This window comes from Stegostoma tigrinum, unplaced genomic scaffold, assembly GCF_030684315.1.
Source record: "Stegostoma tigrinum isolate sSteTig4 unplaced genomic scaffold, sSteTig4.hap1 scaffold_117, whole genome shotgun sequence".
In the NCBI taxonomy this organism is placed as follows: domain Eukaryota; kingdom Metazoa; phylum Chordata; class Chondrichthyes; order Orectolobiformes; family Stegostomatidae; genus Stegostoma; species Stegostoma tigrinum.
In genome coordinates, this window is record NW_026728067.1 from 337,667 (window position 1) to 356,590 (window position 18,924).

General features: G+C 55.4%; 1 protein-coding gene across 1 annotated transcript in view; it reads right to left on the reverse strand.

The window, feature by feature from the left end:
* Positions 1–18,924, reverse strand: part of LOC132207648 (uncharacterized) — a 501,523-nt gene that overhangs the window by 305,141 nt on the left and 177,458 nt on the right. Inside the window, exon 7 of the mRNA XM_059643579.1 lies at positions 1,927–2,088. Within this exon, the coding sequence (XP_059499562.1) occupies positions 1,927–2,088 (162 nt within the window). The remainder of the gene's footprint in view (positions 1–1,926; positions 2,089–18,924) is intronic.

The following is an 18,924-nucleotide window of genomic DNA, read 5'->3' on the forward strand; positions in this document are numbered from 1 at the left end:
TTAGAAAGTAAACCATCACGGCAAAGAGTCCAATCTGCTTTCACTCCATTAGATTGTCTACTGCTACTTTTCTCATGGTAGTGATGGTGTGGTAGTGATGTGTTTAATTCCTCCCTGTGTTCTTTAGTAATAAGGGGATCCTTGAAGTATCTTCCACTGTAAAGACTACCCTTTTCTCATTATCACTGATAATGGGAACTGCAGATGCTGGAGAATCCAAGATAACAAAGTGTGAAGCTGGATGAACACAGCAGGCCAAGCAGCATCTCAGGAGCACAAAAGCTGACGTTTCAGGCCTCGAACCTTTTCTCATTATCATTGTTTCTTGATTTAAAAATTAACCTGGCCGTTACAGCCTAGCATATGATTAATGGCATTACCTCTAAAACCTTCTTGGCTAAAGTGTTCAATAAATTGCTGCAACCTGAAAGAAGTAATTCTTCCCTGAATTAATGGGCAACCAATTTGAAAATGTGGCCTCTGGTCGTAAAATCTTTCACAAATGGGAGTAATCTCTACGGATATACACTATCAAGCCTCTTAAGAATCTTAAATGTTGAAAAAATAAGATTGTTTTCAATCTTAAAAACGCCAATGAACGTAGTCCCTGCCTGCCCAACTTTCCTAAGCATAGCAATCCCCTCCGTCATTTCCGAAATCAACCCAGTCAACATGAGGTGTACGGCCTCCGCAGCACTCGCTCTGTGGCTGTACATGACTTGTCAGTTACCATCTTGCTGCTACAACTCTACTTCTATTAACGATGCAGTCCTCTGTCCATCCGAACATACTACCGTTGAACACACGGGCTCTTTTCCTTCGAGACACCTTACGAGCTGTACCTTATCAAATGCTTTGTTGAAATCTCAATGTACTACATCAACTGGTGGTCCTTCATCAGTAATGTTTGTTTCCTTCTCAAAGCACTGTAGCAAGTTTGTCAAGTATTATTTCCCCGTTATGAAAGGATGTTCACTCTGTAGGATGTTATAGCACACTCAGTACCCTGTTATTTCATCTTTCATTGCCGGCATGAACATCTACCCAGGTTGACCTAAATTGGCAATACTTGCTTACTATTTTGTCCAAGTATCTTTGTAATAATGGTGTTATGTTCACCATCTTTCAATCCTCTGAGAATTTTCCACAATCTAAGGATTCTTGGAACATTATCATCAGTGTCTCCATTGTATCTGTCACTGCGCTGTTCAACATGAGAGGATACAACTCATCACACACCTTGGATATTTTCTCTACTGATTGGAGTCATGTTTGGAATTCTGTGCAGTGACATTCACTTTTAACAGTTTGCTAAATACTACCAGGAACAGAAATTGTCATCCAGCTGCAACTAAACTAAAGCTTTCAGCACAGAAGGAAGTCTTTCAATTCATTATGAACCCAATAACTCCTGAAAAGGGCAATACAATTTGCCTCAGTCCATAAATGTTCTTCCTCCAACATCCTGAGATGCATCATCTGTATTTCTTCAAATTTACCACAGATTCTGTTTCAATCATCCTTTCAGCAATACGCATGACAACAATTCGGCATTTTTAGTCCCCCTGTAGCCTCCGTTGCACATGTGCATTGTTAGATGATTATTTATTTGCGTGCCTGCTTTTTTGCTCGAATGGATAAAGGTAAATTTCTGTTCTTTTGTCATCAGAGCTATTGCCTCCTCACTCTCATCTTCCTTGTTTTATCCTGTGCTGGAATATTTAATTTGTTGACATATCTGAAATATGTTGTTGAATGGATCGGGTTTTGTAACATTGCATTCCCCATAGACCACCTACCGATGCTGTTGCTTGTTCTCACAGTTATTATCTTGCAGAGTGGAAAATGCAGTTTGAAAGCAATGGAACATTATCGATGAAGAAGTTGATGCATAAATTGCTGCGATCTTCCAAACTACAAACTCACCTTCAATTCTTTCTCGGTCAGAGCATTATGCCGGCGCAAATGAATCGTGTTCTCAATGGGACTTCCAAAACCATGGAATTGAATTTTCATGTTGATTTCTTCTTCCCTCTTCAGAAATGCAAAGTAGTATCGTGATGAAGCTTCCAAGGCGATGATTGTGTCCTTCAATGAACGGAAAAGTGACTTTTAGATTCACGGAAATATTTCACTACTTCTATAGACATGAAAGGCAAACATTCTCCCTGCATATGACCCAGTCTCATTTTATCGTATCTTTCTGATTTTACATGCCACGGGATAATCATTGCAGTGTAACAGAAATGTTGATCATGGAAATTTATCACTGTTTTCATAAATAATGGCAAATTTTCAACATCTTGCAATTGTATGAAGGCTCAGTCTCATCACACCTCGCCTGCTGCACAAAGACATTCTTACACTGCTTTCAATGTTAGGGCTGAAACAAAACACAATCATGACACAAATGCATCAACACACCACTTTCAACAGGATCTGATATCCTTGCCAGGCACTGGAGGGGTTGCGGAGACTGGTGAGTGGATAAAGTCATTCCTCTGTTCAAGCAGGAAAACAGGGACTTTCCAGGAAACTACAGACTGGTGAGTGTCTCATGTCTCAAAAGTATGGGCTAATAAGGGACAGCCAGCATGGTATTATGCAAGGCAGGTTATGTCTTACCAAGTCAGTTGAAGTTTTCACGGAGGTGACAAGGGTGATCAATTCGGATCGAACAGTTGATAACATATACATGGATTTTAAGAAGGTTTTCAATAAGGTCCCTCATGGTATGCTCATCCAGAAGATTAAGATCCATGAGATCCATGGTGACTTGGCCTGCCCATATAAGGCAGACGGTAGCGGTGGAAGGCTGACAAAGATAACACAGTATCGGGCTGGAGGAACACAGCAGACCAGGCAACATCAACAATGTCAGCTTTCCTGTTCCTCTGATGCTGCCTGACCTGCTGCGTTCCTCCAGCTCCACACTTGGTTAACTCTGATTCCAGCATCTGCAGTTCTTGCCGTCTCAGTGGTGGAAAGCTGTTTTTCTGGCTGCAGCTCAGTGACGAGTGGTGTTCCGCATCGATGTGATTTCTGCTGTTTGTGATATGTGTAAATGACTTGGTTGCAAATGCAGATGGGGGATCACTAAGTTTGCAGATGATATAAGGACCAGTGGACTTGTGGACAGCATGGAAGGTTGTCAAAGGACACAGCAAGATACAGACCAATTGCAAACACGAGCGGAGAAATGGCCGATGGAATTTAATCTGGGCAGGCATGAGGTGTTGCATTTTAGGAGACCAAGTGTTAAGGAAAGGGATACACAGTTAATGGCAGGACCCCAAACAGCAGTGATGTCCAGAGGGATCTTGGGGTCCTAGACCATAACTCCCTGACAGTAGCCAGACAAGTAGATAGGGTGGTCAAGAAGGCATCGCGCATGCTTGCCTTTATTCATAGGGGAACTCAGTGCAAGAGTCAGGATGTCACATTGCAGCTTTACAAGACTTTGGTGAGACCACACAGAGTATTGCATTCAATTCTGGCCACCACATTACACTAAGGACGTGCAAGCTTTGGACAGGGTGCAGAAGAGATTTACCAGCATGCTGACTGGAATAGAGGGTATGAACGAGAGGGAGAAGCTGGAAAAACTCTTCATTTTCTCTGGAGCAGTAGAAGCTGAGGGCAGGCTTGATAGAAGTCTATAAAATTAGGAGATACATAAATACAGCTAACGGTCAGAAAATTTCTCCCCCGGAGTTGAAGTGTCCACTATTAGGGGGCATGCATTTAAGCTGAGAGGGGGGAAGTTCAAAAGAGATGTGAGGGGCAAATATTTCACACTGAGCATGTTAAAAGTGTGGAATACAGTGCCCGGGGTGGTAGTGGATGCAGATACGATGAAAGCATTTTAAAGGGACTTTTAGTTAAGTGCGCGAATAGGTAAGGAATGGAGGACTATGGATCAAGGACAGGCAGAAGGGATTATTTCATTTGTTGTCATGTTTGGCCCAACATGGTGGGCCAAAGGGCACATTCCTGTTGCTGTCGTGTTCCAAGTTTTATGCTCACTTGTATCATGATTGCAAAAAGTAGGATTGGGAAGAATTTTTGAGAAGCGTTTGTGAACATTATTTCATGTAAGGACAAACGGGATAAGGATCAGGTGACACAGCACAAACAGATTTTGGAGCCCATGATGAATCATACGGACCTCACAAGCACCAATGATCAGAGGGATCTCAGGATCTTGATGTGCATGCGTGTTGATCCCCCAATGTAATAGACCAGGTCGTTGAAGTGGTTTGGAAGGCACATTGGATACTTGTCTTTATTAGACTTAATATTAAGTGATAGAGTTTCAGAATAGGCAGGGTATGTACAAAATGTTGGTTAGGCCCAACAGTGAAGTCAACGGTGAGAAAATACAGTGAGACTTGGGCAACGATCAGGCTTGGCCTGATAAAGGTTAAGTTACATTTGCGCCACACAAGTGCTAAGCAGCAATCAGCTCCAACAAGAGAGAATATGACCACATCAAAAAAATTCCATGTCCTTACCCTCACATCATCCTTACATTTATTTTTTTTTTAAACGTGCAAGTGCTATCCAAGCCATGCAAGGCTATGGGCCAGGTGTTGGAAATGAGGTTAGAACAATTCAGTGCTTGTCCTTGACTGTCACAGAATCCGTGAGCTGAAGAATGTATTTCTCCTGTATTGTAGACGACTCAGGTGCTTGGCTATCCACGAAACCAAGGTTAACACTGATCTAAAACTAAACTGGGTCAGTTATACAATCAGCAGTAGCCAGGTCCATGGTACAAACCACCCTGCTGTGGGACAGGGTCAGGCAAATCCAAGTGAGCGAACGTGGTTGGAGACTCATTCGTTGGGGGCATAGATTCTGTTGCCACATTTGAGACACCAGGGCTGCGTGTTGCATCCCTGCTGCCAAGGTCAAGGGCATCTCTGATTGGGTGCCAGAAATTCTTAAGGGGGAGGGTGAGCAGCCAGAGGCCACTGTGCACGTTGGTACCAATGACATAGGCAGAAAGAGGGATGACATCCTGCGGACTGTGTACAAGGAGTTAGCAAAGAGGCTGAAAGGCAGGACAGAGAGGGTAATAATTTATGGGTTACCACGAGTGCCACATGTTAGTGAGTTAAGTCAGAGAAAGATAGGTGAGATGAAAATGCATGGTTAAGGAGCTGGCACAGGGGGCTGGATTTCCGGTTCATGGATAATTGGGACCATTTCTGAGCAAGGGGTGACCTGTGGAAGAGGGATGGGAGGCAAGACGCTGTGAGCGGGACAGGGCTGCGGGGGCCGGTCCCCGTGAGCGGGACAGGGCTGCGGGGGCCGGTCCCCGTGAGCGGGACAGGGCTGCGGGGGCCGGTCCCCGTGAGCGGGACAGGGCTGCGGGGGCCGGTCCCCGTGAGCGGGACAGGGCTGCGGGGGCCGGTCCCCGTGAGCGGGACAGGGCTGCGGGGGCCGGTCCCCGTGAGCGGGACAGGGCTGCGGGGGCCGGTCCCCGTGAGCGGGACAGGGCTGCGGGGGCCGGTCCCCGTGAGCGGGACAGGGCTGCGGGGGCCGGTCCCCGTGAGCGGGACAGGGCTGCGGGGGCCGGTCCCCGTGAGCGGGACAGGGCTGCGGGGGCCGGTCCCCGTGAGCGGGACAGGGCTGCGGGGGCCGGTCCCCGTGAGCGGGACAGGGCTGCGGGGGCCGGTCCCCGTGAGCGGGACAGGGCTGCGGGGGCCGGTCCCCGTGAGCGGGACAGGGCTGCGGGGGCCGGTCCCCGTGAGCGGGACAGGGCTGCGGGGGCCGGTCCCCGTGAGCGGGACAGGGCTGCGGGGGCCGGTCCCCGTGAGCGGGACAGGGCTGCGGGGGCCGGTCCCCGTGAGCGGGACAGGGCTGCGGGGGCCGGTCCCCGTGAGCGGGACAGGGCTGCGGGGGCCGGTCCCCGTGAGCGGGACAGGGCTGCGGGGGCCGGTCCCCGTGAGCGGGACAGGGCTGCGGGGGCCGGTCCCCGTGAGCGGGACAGGGCTGCGGGGGCCGGTCCCCGTGAGCGGGACAGGGCTGCGGGGGCCGGTCCCCGTGAGCGGGACAGGGCTGCGGGGGCCGGTCCCCGTGAGCGGGACAGGGCTGCGGGGGCCGGTCCCCGTGAGCGGGACAGGGCTGCGGGGGCCGGTCCCCGTGAGCGGGACAGGGCTGCGGGGGCCGGTCCCCGTGAGCGGGACAGGGCTGCGGGGGCCGGTCCCCGTGAGCGGGACAGGGCTGCGGGGGCCGGTCCCCGTGAGCGGGACAGGGCTGCGGGGGCCGGTCCCCGTGAGCGGGACAGGGCTGCGGGGGCCGGTCCCCGTGAGCGGGACAGGGCTGCGGGGGCCGGTCCCCGTGAGCGGGACAGGGCTGCGGGGGCCGGTCCCCGTGAGCGGGACAGGGCTGCGGGGGCCGGTCCCCGTGAGCGGGACAGGGCTGCGGGGGCCGGTCCCCGTGAGCGGGACAGGGCTGCGGGGGCCGGTCCCCGTGAGCGGGACAGGGCTGCGGGGGCCGGTCCCCGTGAGCGGGTCAGGGCTGCGGGGGCCGGTCCCCGTGAGCGGGTCAGGGCTGCGGGGGCCGGTCCCCGTGAGCGGGACAGGGCTGCGGGGGAAGAGTCCCCGTGAGCGGGACAGGGCTGCGGGGGACAGTCCCCGTGAGCGGGTCAGGGCCGAGGATGCCAGTCGCCGTGAGCGGGTCAGGGCTGCGGAGGCCAGTCCATGTCAGCGGGACAGGGCTGCGGGGGACAGTGCCTGTGAGCGGGACAGGTCTGCGGAGGCCAGTCCCTGTGATCGGGTGAGGGCTGCGGTGGCAAATAGCTGTCAGGGGGTCAGGTCTGCGGGGGCCAGTCCCCGTGAGCGGGTCAGGGCTGCGGGGGCCAGTCCCCGTGAGCGGGTCAGGGCTGCGGGGGCCAGTCCCCGTCAGGGGGTCAGGGCTGCGGGGGCCAGTCCCCGTCAGGGGGTCAGGGCTGCGGGGGCCAGTCCCCGTCAGGGGGTCAGGGCTGCGGGGGCCAGTCCCCGTCAGGGGGTCAGGGCTGCGGGGGCCAGTCCCCGTCAGGGGGTCAGGGCTGCGGGGGCCAGTCCCCGTCAGGGGGTCAGGGCTGCGGGGGCCAGTCCCCGTCAGGGGGTCAGGGCTGCGGGGGCCAGTCCATGTCAGCGGGACAGGGCTGCGGGGGACAGTGCCTGTGAGCGGGACAGGTCTGCGGAGGCCAGTCCCTGTGATCGGGTGAGGGCTGCGGTGGCAAATAGCTGTCAGGGGGTCAGGTCTGCGGGGGCCAGTCCCCGTGAGCGGGTCAGGGCTGCGGGGGCCAGTCCCCGTCAGGGGGTCAGGGCTGCGGGGGCCAGTCCCCGTCAGGGGGTCAGGGCTGCGGGGGCCAGTCCCCGTCAGGGGGTCAGGGCTGCGGGGGCCAGTCCACGTCAGGGGGTCAGGGCTGCGGGGGCCAGTCCCCGTCAGGGGGTCAGGGCTGCGGGGGCCAGTCCCCGTCAGGGGGTCAGGGCTGCGGGGGCCAGTCCCCGTCAGGGGGTCAGGGCTGCGGGGGCCAGTCCCCGTCAGCGGGACAGGGCTGCGGGGGACAGTGCCTGTGATCGGGTGAGGGCTGCGGTGGCAAATAGCTGTCAGGGGGTCAGGGCTGCGGGGGCCAGTCCCCGTCAGGGGGTCAGGGCTGCGGGGGCCAGTCCCCGTCAGGGGGTCAGGGCTGCGGGGGCCAGTCCCCGTCAGGGGGTCAGGGCTGCGGGGGCCAGTCCCCGTCAGGGGGTCAGGGCTGCGGGGGCCAGTCCCCGTCAGGGGGTCAGGGCTGCGGGGGCCAGTCCCCGTCAGGGGGTCAGGGCTGCGGGGGCCAGTCCCCGTCAGGGGGTCAGGGCTGCGGGGGCCAGTCCCCGTCAGGGGGTCAGGGCTGCGGGGGCCAGTCCCCGTCAGGGGGTCAGGGCTGCGGGGGCCAGTCCCCGTCAGGGGGTCAGGGCTGCGGGGGCCAGTCCCCGTCAGGGGGTCAGGGCTGCGGGGGCCAGTCCCCGTCAGGGGGTCAGGGCTGCGGGGGCCAGTCCCCGTCAGGGGGTCAGGGCTGCGGGGGCCAGTCCCCGTCAGGGGGTCAGGGCTGCGGGGGCCAGTCCCCGTCAGGGGGTCAGGGCTGCGGGGGCCAGTCCCCGTCAGGGGGTCAGGGCTGCGGGGGCCAGTCCCCGTCAGGGGGTCAGGGCTGCGGGGGCCAGTCCCCGTCAGGGGGTCAGGGCTGCGGGGGCCAGTCCCCGTCAGGGGGTCAGGGCTGCGGGGGCCAGTCCCCGTCAGGGGGTCAGGGCTGCGGGGGCCAGTCCCCGTCAGGGGGTCAGGGCTGCGGGGGCCAGTCCCCGTCAGGGGGTCAGGGCTGCGGGGGCCAGTCCCCGTCAGGGGGTCAGGGCTGCGGGGGCCAGTCCCCGTCAGGGGGTCAGGGCTGCGGGGGCCAGTCCCCGTCAGGGGGTCAGGGCTGCGGGGGCCAGTCCCCGTCAGGGGGTCAGGGCTGCGGGGGCCAGTCCATGTCAGCGGGACAGGGCTGCGGGGGACAGTGCCTGTGAGCGGGACAGGTCTGCGGAGGCCAGTCCCTGTGATCGGGTGAGGGCTGCGGTGGCAAATAGCCGTCAGGGGGTCAGGTCTGCGGGGGCCAGTCCCCGTGAGCGGGTCAGGGCTGCGGGGGCCAGTCCCCGTGAGCGGGTCAGGGCTGCGGGGGCCAGTCCCCGTCAGGGGGTCAGGGCTGCGGGGGCCAGTCCCCGTCAGGGGGTCAGGGCTGCGGGGGCCAGTCCCCGTCAGGGGGTCAGGGCTGCGGGGGCCAGTCCCCGTCAGGGGGTCAGGGCTGCGGGGGCCAGTCCCCGTCAGGGGGTCAGGGCTGCGGGGGCCAGTCCCCGTCAGGGGGTCAGGGCTGCGGGGGCCAGTCCCCGTCAGGGGGTCAGGGCTGCGGGGGCCAGTCCCCGTCAGGGGGTCAGGGCTGCGGGGGACAGTCCCCGTCAGCGGGACAGGGCTGCGGGGGACAGTGCCTGTGAGCGGGACAGGTCTGCGGAGGCCAGTCCCTGTGATCGGGTCAGGGCTGCGGTGGCAAATAGCCGTCAGGGGGTCAGGGCTGCGGGGGCCAGTCCCCGTCAGGGGGTCAGGGCTGCGGGGGCCAGTCCCCGTCAGGGGGTCAGGGCTGCGGGGGCCAGTCCCCGTCAGGGGGTCAGGGCTGCGGGGGCCAGTCCCCGTCAGGGGGTCAGGGCTGCGGGGGCCAGTCCCCGTCAGGGGGTCAGGGCTGCGGGGGCCAGTCCCCGTCAGGGGGTCAGGGCTGCGGGGGCCAGTCCCCGTCAGGGGGTCAGGGCTGCGGGGGCCAGTCCCCGTCAGGGGGTCAGGGCTGCGGGGGCCAGTCCCCGTCAGGGGGTCAGGGCTGCGGGGGCCAGTCCCCGTCAGGGGGTCAGGGCTGCGGGGGCCAGTCCCCGTGAGCGGGTCAGGGCTGCGGGGGCCAGTCCCCGTGAGCGGGTCAGGGCTGCGGGGGCCAGTCCCCGTGAGCGGGCGAGGGCTGCGGTGGCAAATAGCTGTCAGCGGGACGGGGCTGCGGGGGCCATTCCCTGTGAGCGGGCGAGGGCTGCGGTGGCAAATAGCTGTCAGGGGGTCAGGGCTGCGGGGGCCAGTCCCTGTGAACGGGTCTGGGCTGCGGTGGCAAGTAGCTGTCAGGGGGTCAGGGCTGCGGGGGCCAGTCCCTGTGAGCGGGTCAGGGCTGCGGGGGACAGTCCCTGTGAGCGGGTCAGGGCAGCGGGGGCAAGTCCCTGTGAGCGGGTCAGGGCAGCGGGGGCCAGTCCCTGTGAGCGGCTCAGGGCTGCGGGGGCCAGTCCCTGTGAGCGGCTCAGGGCTGCGGGGGCCAGTCCCTGTGAGCGGCTCAGGGCTGCGGGAGACAGTCCCTGTGAGCGGCTCAGGGCTGCGGGAGACAGTCCCTGTGAGCGGCTCAGGGCTGCGGGAGACAGTCCCTGTGAGCGGCTCAGGGCTGCGGGAGACAGTCCCTGTGAGCGGCTCAGGGCTGCGGGAGACAGTCCCTGTGAGCGGCTCAGGGCTGCGGGAGACAGTCCCTGTGAGCGGCTCAGGGCTGCGGGAGACAGTCCCTGTGAGCGGCTCAGGGCTGCGGGAGACAGTCCCTGTGAGCGGCTCAGGGCTGCGGGAGACAGTCCCTGTGAGCGGCTCAGGGCTGCGGGAGACAGTCCCTGTGAGCGGCTCAGGGCTGCGGGAGACAGTCCCTGTGAGCGGCTCAGGGCTGCGGGAGACAGTCCCTGTGAGCGGCTCAGGGCTGCGGGAGACAGTCCCTGTGAGCGGCTCAGGGCTGCGGGAGACAGTCCCTGTGAGCGGCTCAGGGCTGCGGGAGACAGTCCCTGTGAGCGGCTCAGGGCTGCGGGAGACAGTCCCTGTGAGCGGCTCAGGGCTGCGGGAGACAGTCCCTGTGAGCGGCTCAGGGCTGCGGGAGACAGTCCCTGTGAGCGGCTCAGGGCTGCGGGAGACAGTCCCTGTGAGCGGCTCAGGGCTGCGGGAGACAGTCCCTGTGAGCGGCTCAGGGCTGCGGGAGACAGTCCCTGTGAGCGGCTCAGGGCTGCGGGAGACAGTCCCTGTGAGCGGCTCAGGGCTGCGGGAGACAGTCCCTGTGAGCGGCTCAGGGCTGCGGGAGACAGTCCCTGTGAGCGGCTCAGGGCTGCGGGAGACAGTCCCTGTGAGCGGCTCAGGGCTGCGGGAGACAGTCCCTGTGAGCGGCTCAGGGCTGCGGGAGACAGTCCCTGTGAGCGGCTCAGGGCTGCGGGAGACAGTCCCTGTGAGCGGCTCAGGGCTGCGGGAGACAGTCCCTGTGAGCGGCTCAGGGCTGCGGGAGACAGTCCCTGTGAGCGGCTCAGGGCTGCGGGAGACAGTCCCTGTGAGCGGCTCAGGGCTGCGGGAGACAGTCCCTGTGAGCGGCTCAGGGCTGCGGGAGACAGTCCCTGTGAGCGGCTCAGGGCTGCGGGAGACAGTCCCTGTGAGCGGCTCAGGGCTGCGGGAGACAGTCCCTGTGAGCGGCTCAGGGCTGCGGGAGACAGTCCCTGTGAGCGGCTCAGGGCTGCGGGAGACAGTCCCTGTGAGCGGCTCAGGGCTGCGGGAGACAGTCCCTGTGAGCGGCTCAGGGCTGCGGGAGACAGTCCCTGTGAGCGGCTCAGGGCTGCGGGAGACAGTCCCTGTGAGCGGCTCAGGGCTGCGGGAGACAGTCCCTGTGAGCGGCTCAGGGCTGCGGGAGACAGTCCCTGTGAGCGGCTCAGGGCTGCGGGAGACAGTCCCTGTGAGCGGCTCAGGGCTGCGGGAGACAGTCCCTGTGAGCGGCTCAGGGCTGCGGGAGACAGTCCCTGTGAGCGGCTCAGGGCTGCGGGAGACAGTCCCTGTGAGCGGCTCAGGGCTGCGGGAGACAGTCCCTGTGAGCGGCTCAGGGCTGCGGGAGACAGTCCCTGTGAGCGGCTCAGGGCTGCGGGAGACAGTCCCTGTGAGCGGCTCAGGGCTGCGGGAGACAGTCCCTGTGAGCGGCTCAGGGCTGCGGGAGACAGTCCCTGTGAGCGGCTCAGGGCTGCGGGAGACAGTCCCTGTGAGCGGCTCAGGGCTGCGGGAGACAGTCCCTGTGAGCGGCTCAGGGCTGCGGGAGACAGTCCCTGTGAGCGGCTCAGGGCTGCGGGAGACAGTCCCTGTGAGCGGCTCAGGGCTGCGGGAGACAGTCCCTGTGAGCGGCTCAGGGCTGCGGGAGACAGTCCCTGTGAGCGGCTCAGGGCTGCGGGAGACAGTCCCTGTGAGCGGCTCAGGGCTGCGGGAGACAGTCCCTGTGAGCGGCTCAGGGCTGCGGGAGACAGTCCCTGTGAGCGGCTCAGGGCTGCGGGAGACAGTCCCTGTGAGCGGCTCAGGGCTGCGGGAGACAGTCCCTGTGAGCGGCTCAGGGCTGCGGGAGACAGTCCCTGTGAGCGGCTCAGGGCTGCGGGAGACAGTCCCTGTGAGCGGCTCAGGGCTGCGGGAGACAGTCCCTGTGAGCGGCTCAGGGCTGCGGGAGACAGTCCCTGTGAGCGGCTCAGGGCTGCGGGAGACAGTCCCTGTGAGCGGCTCAGGGCTGCGGGAGACAGTCCCTGTGAGCGGCTCAGGGCTGCGGGAGACAGTCCCTGTGAGCGGCTCAGGGCTGCGGGAGACAGTCCCTGTGAGCGGCTCAGGGCTGCGGGAGACAGTCCCTGTGAGCGGCTCAGGGCTGCGGGAGACAGTCCCTGTGAGCGGCTCAGGGCTGCGGGAGACAGTCCCTGTGAGCGGCTCAGGGCTGCGGGAGACAGTCCCTGTGAGCGGCTCAGGGCTGCGGGAGACAGTCCCTGTGAGCGGCTCAGGGCTGCGGGAGACAGTCCCTGTGAGCGGCTCAGGGCTGCGGGAGACAGTCCCTGTGAGCGGCTCAGGGCTGCGGGAGACAGTCCCTGTGAGCGGCTCAGGGCTGCGGGAGACAGTCCCTGTGAGCGGCTCAGGGCTGCGGGAGACAGTCCCTGTGAGCGGCTCAGGGCTGCGGGAGACAGTCCCTGTGAGCGGCTCAGGGCTGCGGGAGACAGTCCCTGTGAGCGGCTCAGGGCTGCGGGAGACAGTCCCTGTGAGCGGCTCAGGGCTGCGGGAGACAGTCCCTGTGAGCGGCTCAGGGCTGCGGGAGACAGTCCCTGTGAGCGGCTCAGGGCTGCGGGAGACAGTCCCTGTGAGCGGCTCAGGGCTGCGGGAGACAGTCCCTGTGAGCGGCTCAGGGCTGCGGGAGACAGTCCCTGTGAGCGGCTCAGGGCTGCGGGAGACAGTCCCTGTGAGCGGCTCAGGGCTGCGGGAGACAGTCCCTGTGAGCGGCTCAGGGCTGCGGGAGACAGTCCCTGTGAGCGGCTCAGGGCTGCGGGAGACAGTCCCTGTGAGCGGCTCAGGGCTGCGGGAGACAGTCCCTGTGAGTGGGACACGGCTGCGGGGGCCAGTACGCTGTGTGCGGGACAGGGCTGCAAGGCCCAGGCCCTGTGAGCGGGACAGGGCTGCAGGGCCCAGGCCCTGTGAGCGGGACACGTCTGCTGGGGGCAGTACGCGGTGAGCGGGACAGGACTGCGGGGTGCAAGTCGCTGTGAGCGGGTCAGGGCTGCGGGGGCCAGTCCCTGTGAGCGGGTCAGGGCTGCTGGGGGCAGTACGCTGTGAGCGGGACAGTGCGCGGGACATGGCTGCGGGGCCAGTCCCTGTGAGCTCCAGCTCCAGTTCCCTCACGCGGTTTTCAAGGAGCTGGAGTTGGGTGCACTTCCCGCAGATGTAGTCAGCAGGGACACTAGTGGTGACCCTTACCTCCCACATTCTGCAGGAGGAGCATTCAACTGCCCTGACCTCCGTTCCCATTATTCTAAATTCCCAAAGAGACTGATTATAAATTAAGAATAAAAAATAAACTAGTTACCTTCTGTCGCACAGAAACTTTTTTTTTGCTTCGAGGAGGAGGATGGGTGGGAGACACTACCCGAGTAGTGTTTCGGGTAATGCAACCAACACAAATATATTCATATAAATATTATATATATGTAATATATAAAATATTATATGTATAAATATTATATACACAAATATAAATTAGTACATATATTTTCTCATTAGGTTTACCCACGCAACGAATTAAGTGACTATGTAGAGTGTTTAAAGGAGTTTAAATTGCTTCCTCCCTGTGCACAATGTCCACGAGCATTCATCAAATGCCACTTTAAACAGAAACACATGAGTTAACCACAATATTAGTGAAAACAATGCAAGGTCCAATGGCTGGAATATTGAACTCTCATGTTAATGAAATAATAACTTACAACTAGCAGCAGCTAACCACTATTTCACAATACACAGTTCGAATGAGAAACACTCCACTTTCCATAGTGGAGAACAAATTTAAAACAACCATTGATCCAACTTTGTCCACGAAGACATTCTACGAATTCGGGAAATGTTTTCTGTGTGGTGTATTCCTGATGAAGTTGATGCTAATAATGAAGCATCATTTCACTGAACTCTTGAACTTCCTGGTACGGTTACAGCCAGGAAACATACAGATTTATCACCAATGCAGCACAGCAGGACAAGAAATGAGAACTGTTACGATTCCAGCTGCTTCAGCAAGTGGAATAGTCAAACCCCAGAATAAAACCTGCCTCGCTCGATCTTTTTCCCCTTTGTCAAACCTTGTGGTCTTTCACTGAAACATAAGCACATCAGACTACAGGTTAGATTTTACCAATAAAACAGAAGTTTATTACATTGAAGAAATAAAATAAACCAAAATATCAAATATAGCAGTTTCAAAAATTCCAGAACACATTGCAAAAGAAAGTTACCCATGAGAACTTTCCCCTTGACTACTCACAAACTTAAGCTTAGCCTTCCTCAGTTTTTTCACAGTCTGCAGAATTCAAACAAAATACTCGGGGTCTGAAAGATTCACAAATAATAACCCTTACTCTGAGACAACTTATTCCTTTAACTGTTCTAAACAATCGCCTTTTCTGGAGAGACTGTGCTTAATTCTGAAGTCAATGCATAACAAACAGAGCTTGCAGTACAGAAACAGGCTCATGATGTTAGCTATGTTTCACACAAGACTCTTTCTACCCCTTTTTAACCCTACCATCCCCTTTACCTCATGTGCTCCTCTGGCTTCCTCTTAAAAGTATCTGTGCTATCATTTCAGCCACTCTTCCTGGTTCAAATTTTAACCACTTTCTGGGCAAAGTTGCTTCTCCTGAGTTTCCTGTTAGATTTATTAGTGGCTATGTAGCATCTATATTAATAAAACATTCTTCTATCTGGTCTCAAGAATGAAGCTCCAATAATAGAATTACGAGGTGTGAAGATTTGATAGAGTATAAAGCTTGTGCTCTTTCCCCAACATTTTCCACTGAGGAATGAACAAGGAGAGTTCAAGAGCATCCCTGTTACATCCATTGATCAGGAGACTAAAATATCCATTAAACATTCAGTAGGCATTCCACAGCAGTAACACTGATCATATTGTAGTATTCCTCAGAGAGTTTCATGACTGATTCACTGAGAAGCAATCTTGGCTGAGGTTTCTCAGTGGATATTATTCAGAATAAAGCAACGTGTTGCCTTCGGCTGTATTGGAAAGCTGCTGGTAATGGAACTGTTGAAAGCATTCACACCTTTTCTGGATCCATCTTTTATTCCTGTACTTATCTCATTGCTACACTTTTTGTGCTTTACAAAAGCATTTCCTTTGTCATTTAAAACAATGCAGTCTCTGTCTCTGTAACTTCTATCTCTGTCTAATTTTACATTGTTGCATTTTTCTTGATTCATTCACAAGATGAGGGCGTCACCGGTCAGGCAGCATTTATTGCCCATCCCTTATTGCCCGGAGGGCAGTTAAGAGTCAACCACATTGCTGTGGGTCTGGAGTCACATGTAGGGCAGACCAGGTAAGGAATGCAGTTTTCTTTCCTAAAGGACATCAGTGAACCTAGACAGGTTTTTCCAACAATCGACAATGGATTCACGGCCATCATTAGATTGTTAATTCCAAATATTTATTGAATTCAAATTCTACCATCTGCCGTGGTGGGTTTCGAACCCAGGTCCCCAAAACATTACTTGGGTTTCTGGATTAACAGTCCAGCGATAATATCACTAGACCATCACCCCTCCTCCAACTTTTAGCTGCCTAGGCCCGAATCTCTGGAATTCCCTTCCCATGCCCCTCCATTTTCACTCTTTCCTCCTGAAAGCTGCCTTTTTGGCAATACTTTATGTCACTTGTCCTAATAACTACCGATTTGTAATTAAATACACTCAGTGTGGATTTGTTCACGGGTGATCACGTCTGGGTAGTACAACAGCAAAATACTGCAAATGCTGGCAATCTAAAGTAAGACCAAAACACGCTGGAAATATTCAGCACAATGGACCTATCTTTGGACTTCTGATGGCAGGTTAATGAAACATTAATTCTGTTTCTCTGTCCACAGACGCTGCCAGACCTTCTGAGCAGTTCTGGGATTTTCTGATTTCATTTGTGTCTGATGAACTTGATTCTATATTTGAATTTCATGATTCATAGAATCCCTACAGGGTGCAAGCAGGCGATTCATCCCATCAAGTCAACACCAACCCTCCAAACAGCGTCCCAGCCAACACATCCCCTATCCTATCCCTGTAACCCTTCATCTCCAATGGCTAATCCACCTAATCTACACGTCCCTGCACACTATGGGTAATTTCGCATAGGCAATTTAGCATGGCCAATCCACCTACCCTCCACATCTTTGGACTGTGGAAGGAAACCAGAGCACCTGGAGGAAGCCCACACAGACATGGTGAGAGTGTGCAAACTCCGCACAGACAGTCTCCTGAGGCTGGAATCAAACCCTGATCCCTGGTGCTGTGAGTCAGCAGTTCTAACCACAGAGTCACTATGCCGCACCAATTTGAATTGGTGTTAAAGAGGGTCAAGGAGAGTAGAGCATTTGATGCAGCTTACGGAGGTTTCAAGGTGGCTTTGGACTAGTTCCCACATGATGAATTGGTCAAAACAGAAGGTGGTGATGGAATCTGAGGGAAAGTAGCAAATGGAACAAAATAAACTCAGTGACTGCAGACAAAGGGTAATGCTCACTGTAGTTGTAGTTGAAAGGTCATTTCTATTGGGATTCCACAGGGTTCAGTATTGGGTCCTTTCCCTTTCATGGTAGATAGCAAAGAAGCAAACTTAAGTGCAGGGGGCACCATTAAAAATTTGCAGATGATAGACTAAAAATGAGTGCATGGTTGATAAAGAGGAAGAAAGCTGCAGACTTGGAATATAGTAACAATGGGCTGATCGGTTAACAGAAAGGGACAAATAGAATTTAATCTGCCGGAATGTGCAGTAAGGCATTTGGGGAGGGCAAACTAGTCAATAGGATACACAATAAATGATACAATACTGATCAGCTTAGAGGCACAGCGTATGTTTCCAGATACTGGGGGGAGCAATGAGCAGCACATGGTTTGCAACTCTATCAGCTACAAGTTCCCCTCCAAGTCATACTCTCAACTCAACTGGGGTCAGAACCAAGTATAATCTATCCTAGAAATGGAGACTGTTCAGAGGGGCAAAGGAAATAAGCTATTTTTGTGAAAGGGTGTAGTCAGTGAAACTTCCAGAGCTGGAATGTCTGGGGAGAACCGTGTGGATTAGTAAAACACTGAGGAAGTCTAAACTCTCAGTTGTGTGAATGGTGAAGGAGGAAGACCCCACAATTTGAGGGACAGAAACTGAGCAGAAGCAGTTAAATCTAACATGCAGATTTGATAGAGAAAGAAAACCGCTCCAGATTGTTAAGTAACTGTAAAGTGACTGTTTTAGGGAGTACATGGGATGCTGTTTTGTTGTGTTTTGCAACCTTTCAAACTGTGTTATATAGTTAGTTTGGTTTGCTTTATTGTATTTTACTTTCTTTAGTGCAATGAACTGTTTTATTGTTGAAACCAAATGTGCAGCTTTGTGTGCTTATGTTTCAGTGAAAGGCTGCCACACTAAATTGAAGAAAAATTGATAATCAAGTCAGATTTCATTCTCGGATGTGGCCTGGCTTGTAACAACAGCAGCTGGAATCATAGCACCAGCAAAAGAAGAATAAATGAAAAAACTTTGTTGGGAGCAGACTGTATAGTTTTCGACATTGTAGAAGAGAAAGAGGACTAACAGAGGTGCTTCTGATCCGGAAGGGAAACAACCAATGATTCTGTTGTGCACATTATTTGCCCAAAGACAAGCATTGAATACAAGTTAATTGTGCCCTTGGGCACAGCACTATTTTAGTAGGATATGAAATTCCACTTTAGAATCCATTTTCACTCGCAAATATTGATGGGGAGCACTATTTAATAAAGTGAATTTCTTCAACATCTTCAGAGCTGCATGTTTATCATTCGTACACATGGGAAATCTCAAATTCATTTTGCAGTTACATGAAAATAATGTACAAGGAAAGGAATTTAAACTCAGTATTTTGCACTTCAATTGAGCACAGGCCTTACTCATAAAAATCTCATCTCCTGAATCCCTCTCCAGAATTGATTGACAATGGATACTATATTCATTACAGACAGTATAGGAGATTTTCCATGTTGTAGCCCATTCCGAAATCTAGGCAAAGCTTCTTGGCGCCTCGCTGCAGGAGTTAAAGATCTGGGGAAATTGCTACATCTTACATCCCTGCCTAGGGGATGCTTCAACATCGTTTCCTAAGATAACCACATGTCCATATACATGTTTTCATATTGGGGAGGTCTAAACAGGACACAAACGCCTCCAAGGGTATGCCAGCTGACGCCTACATTGAAAGCGTAATACTGAGAATGCTGGAAATCTGAAATAACAGCAAGCACTGGAGAAACTCAACAGGCCTGGCAGAATCTATGGAGAGAAAAAGGCCGAATTTTACTGTCAGCTATACATCAGTGAGTAATACTATTTATTTCAGAGGAAAGGTAACCGGACCTGAAGCCTTAACTTTGATTTCTCTTCACAAATGCTGCCCAGACCGGCTGAGCTTTTTCAGCAACTTCTGTTTTTTGTCTCTTATTTACAGCATCCACAGTTCTTTTGGTTTTTAACACTATTTATTTCTTGAGTTGTAAGGTTTTTGGATTTAAGTTCTTGCCCACTGAGGTGAAAGCTATATCTAGCCCATGTAGTATGGTAGTAAAGGGATGGTGCACTGACTGTGGGGCTGCCTTATGGATGTGTGGTTAAACATTAAACATTCAGTAGGCATTCCACAGCAGTAACACTGATCATATTGTAGTATTCCTCAGAGAGTTTCATGGCTGATTCACTGAGAAGCAATCTTGGCTGAGGTTTCTCAGTGCATATTATTCAGAATAAAGCAACATGTTGTCTTCGGCTGTATTGGAAAGCTGCTGGTAATGGAACTG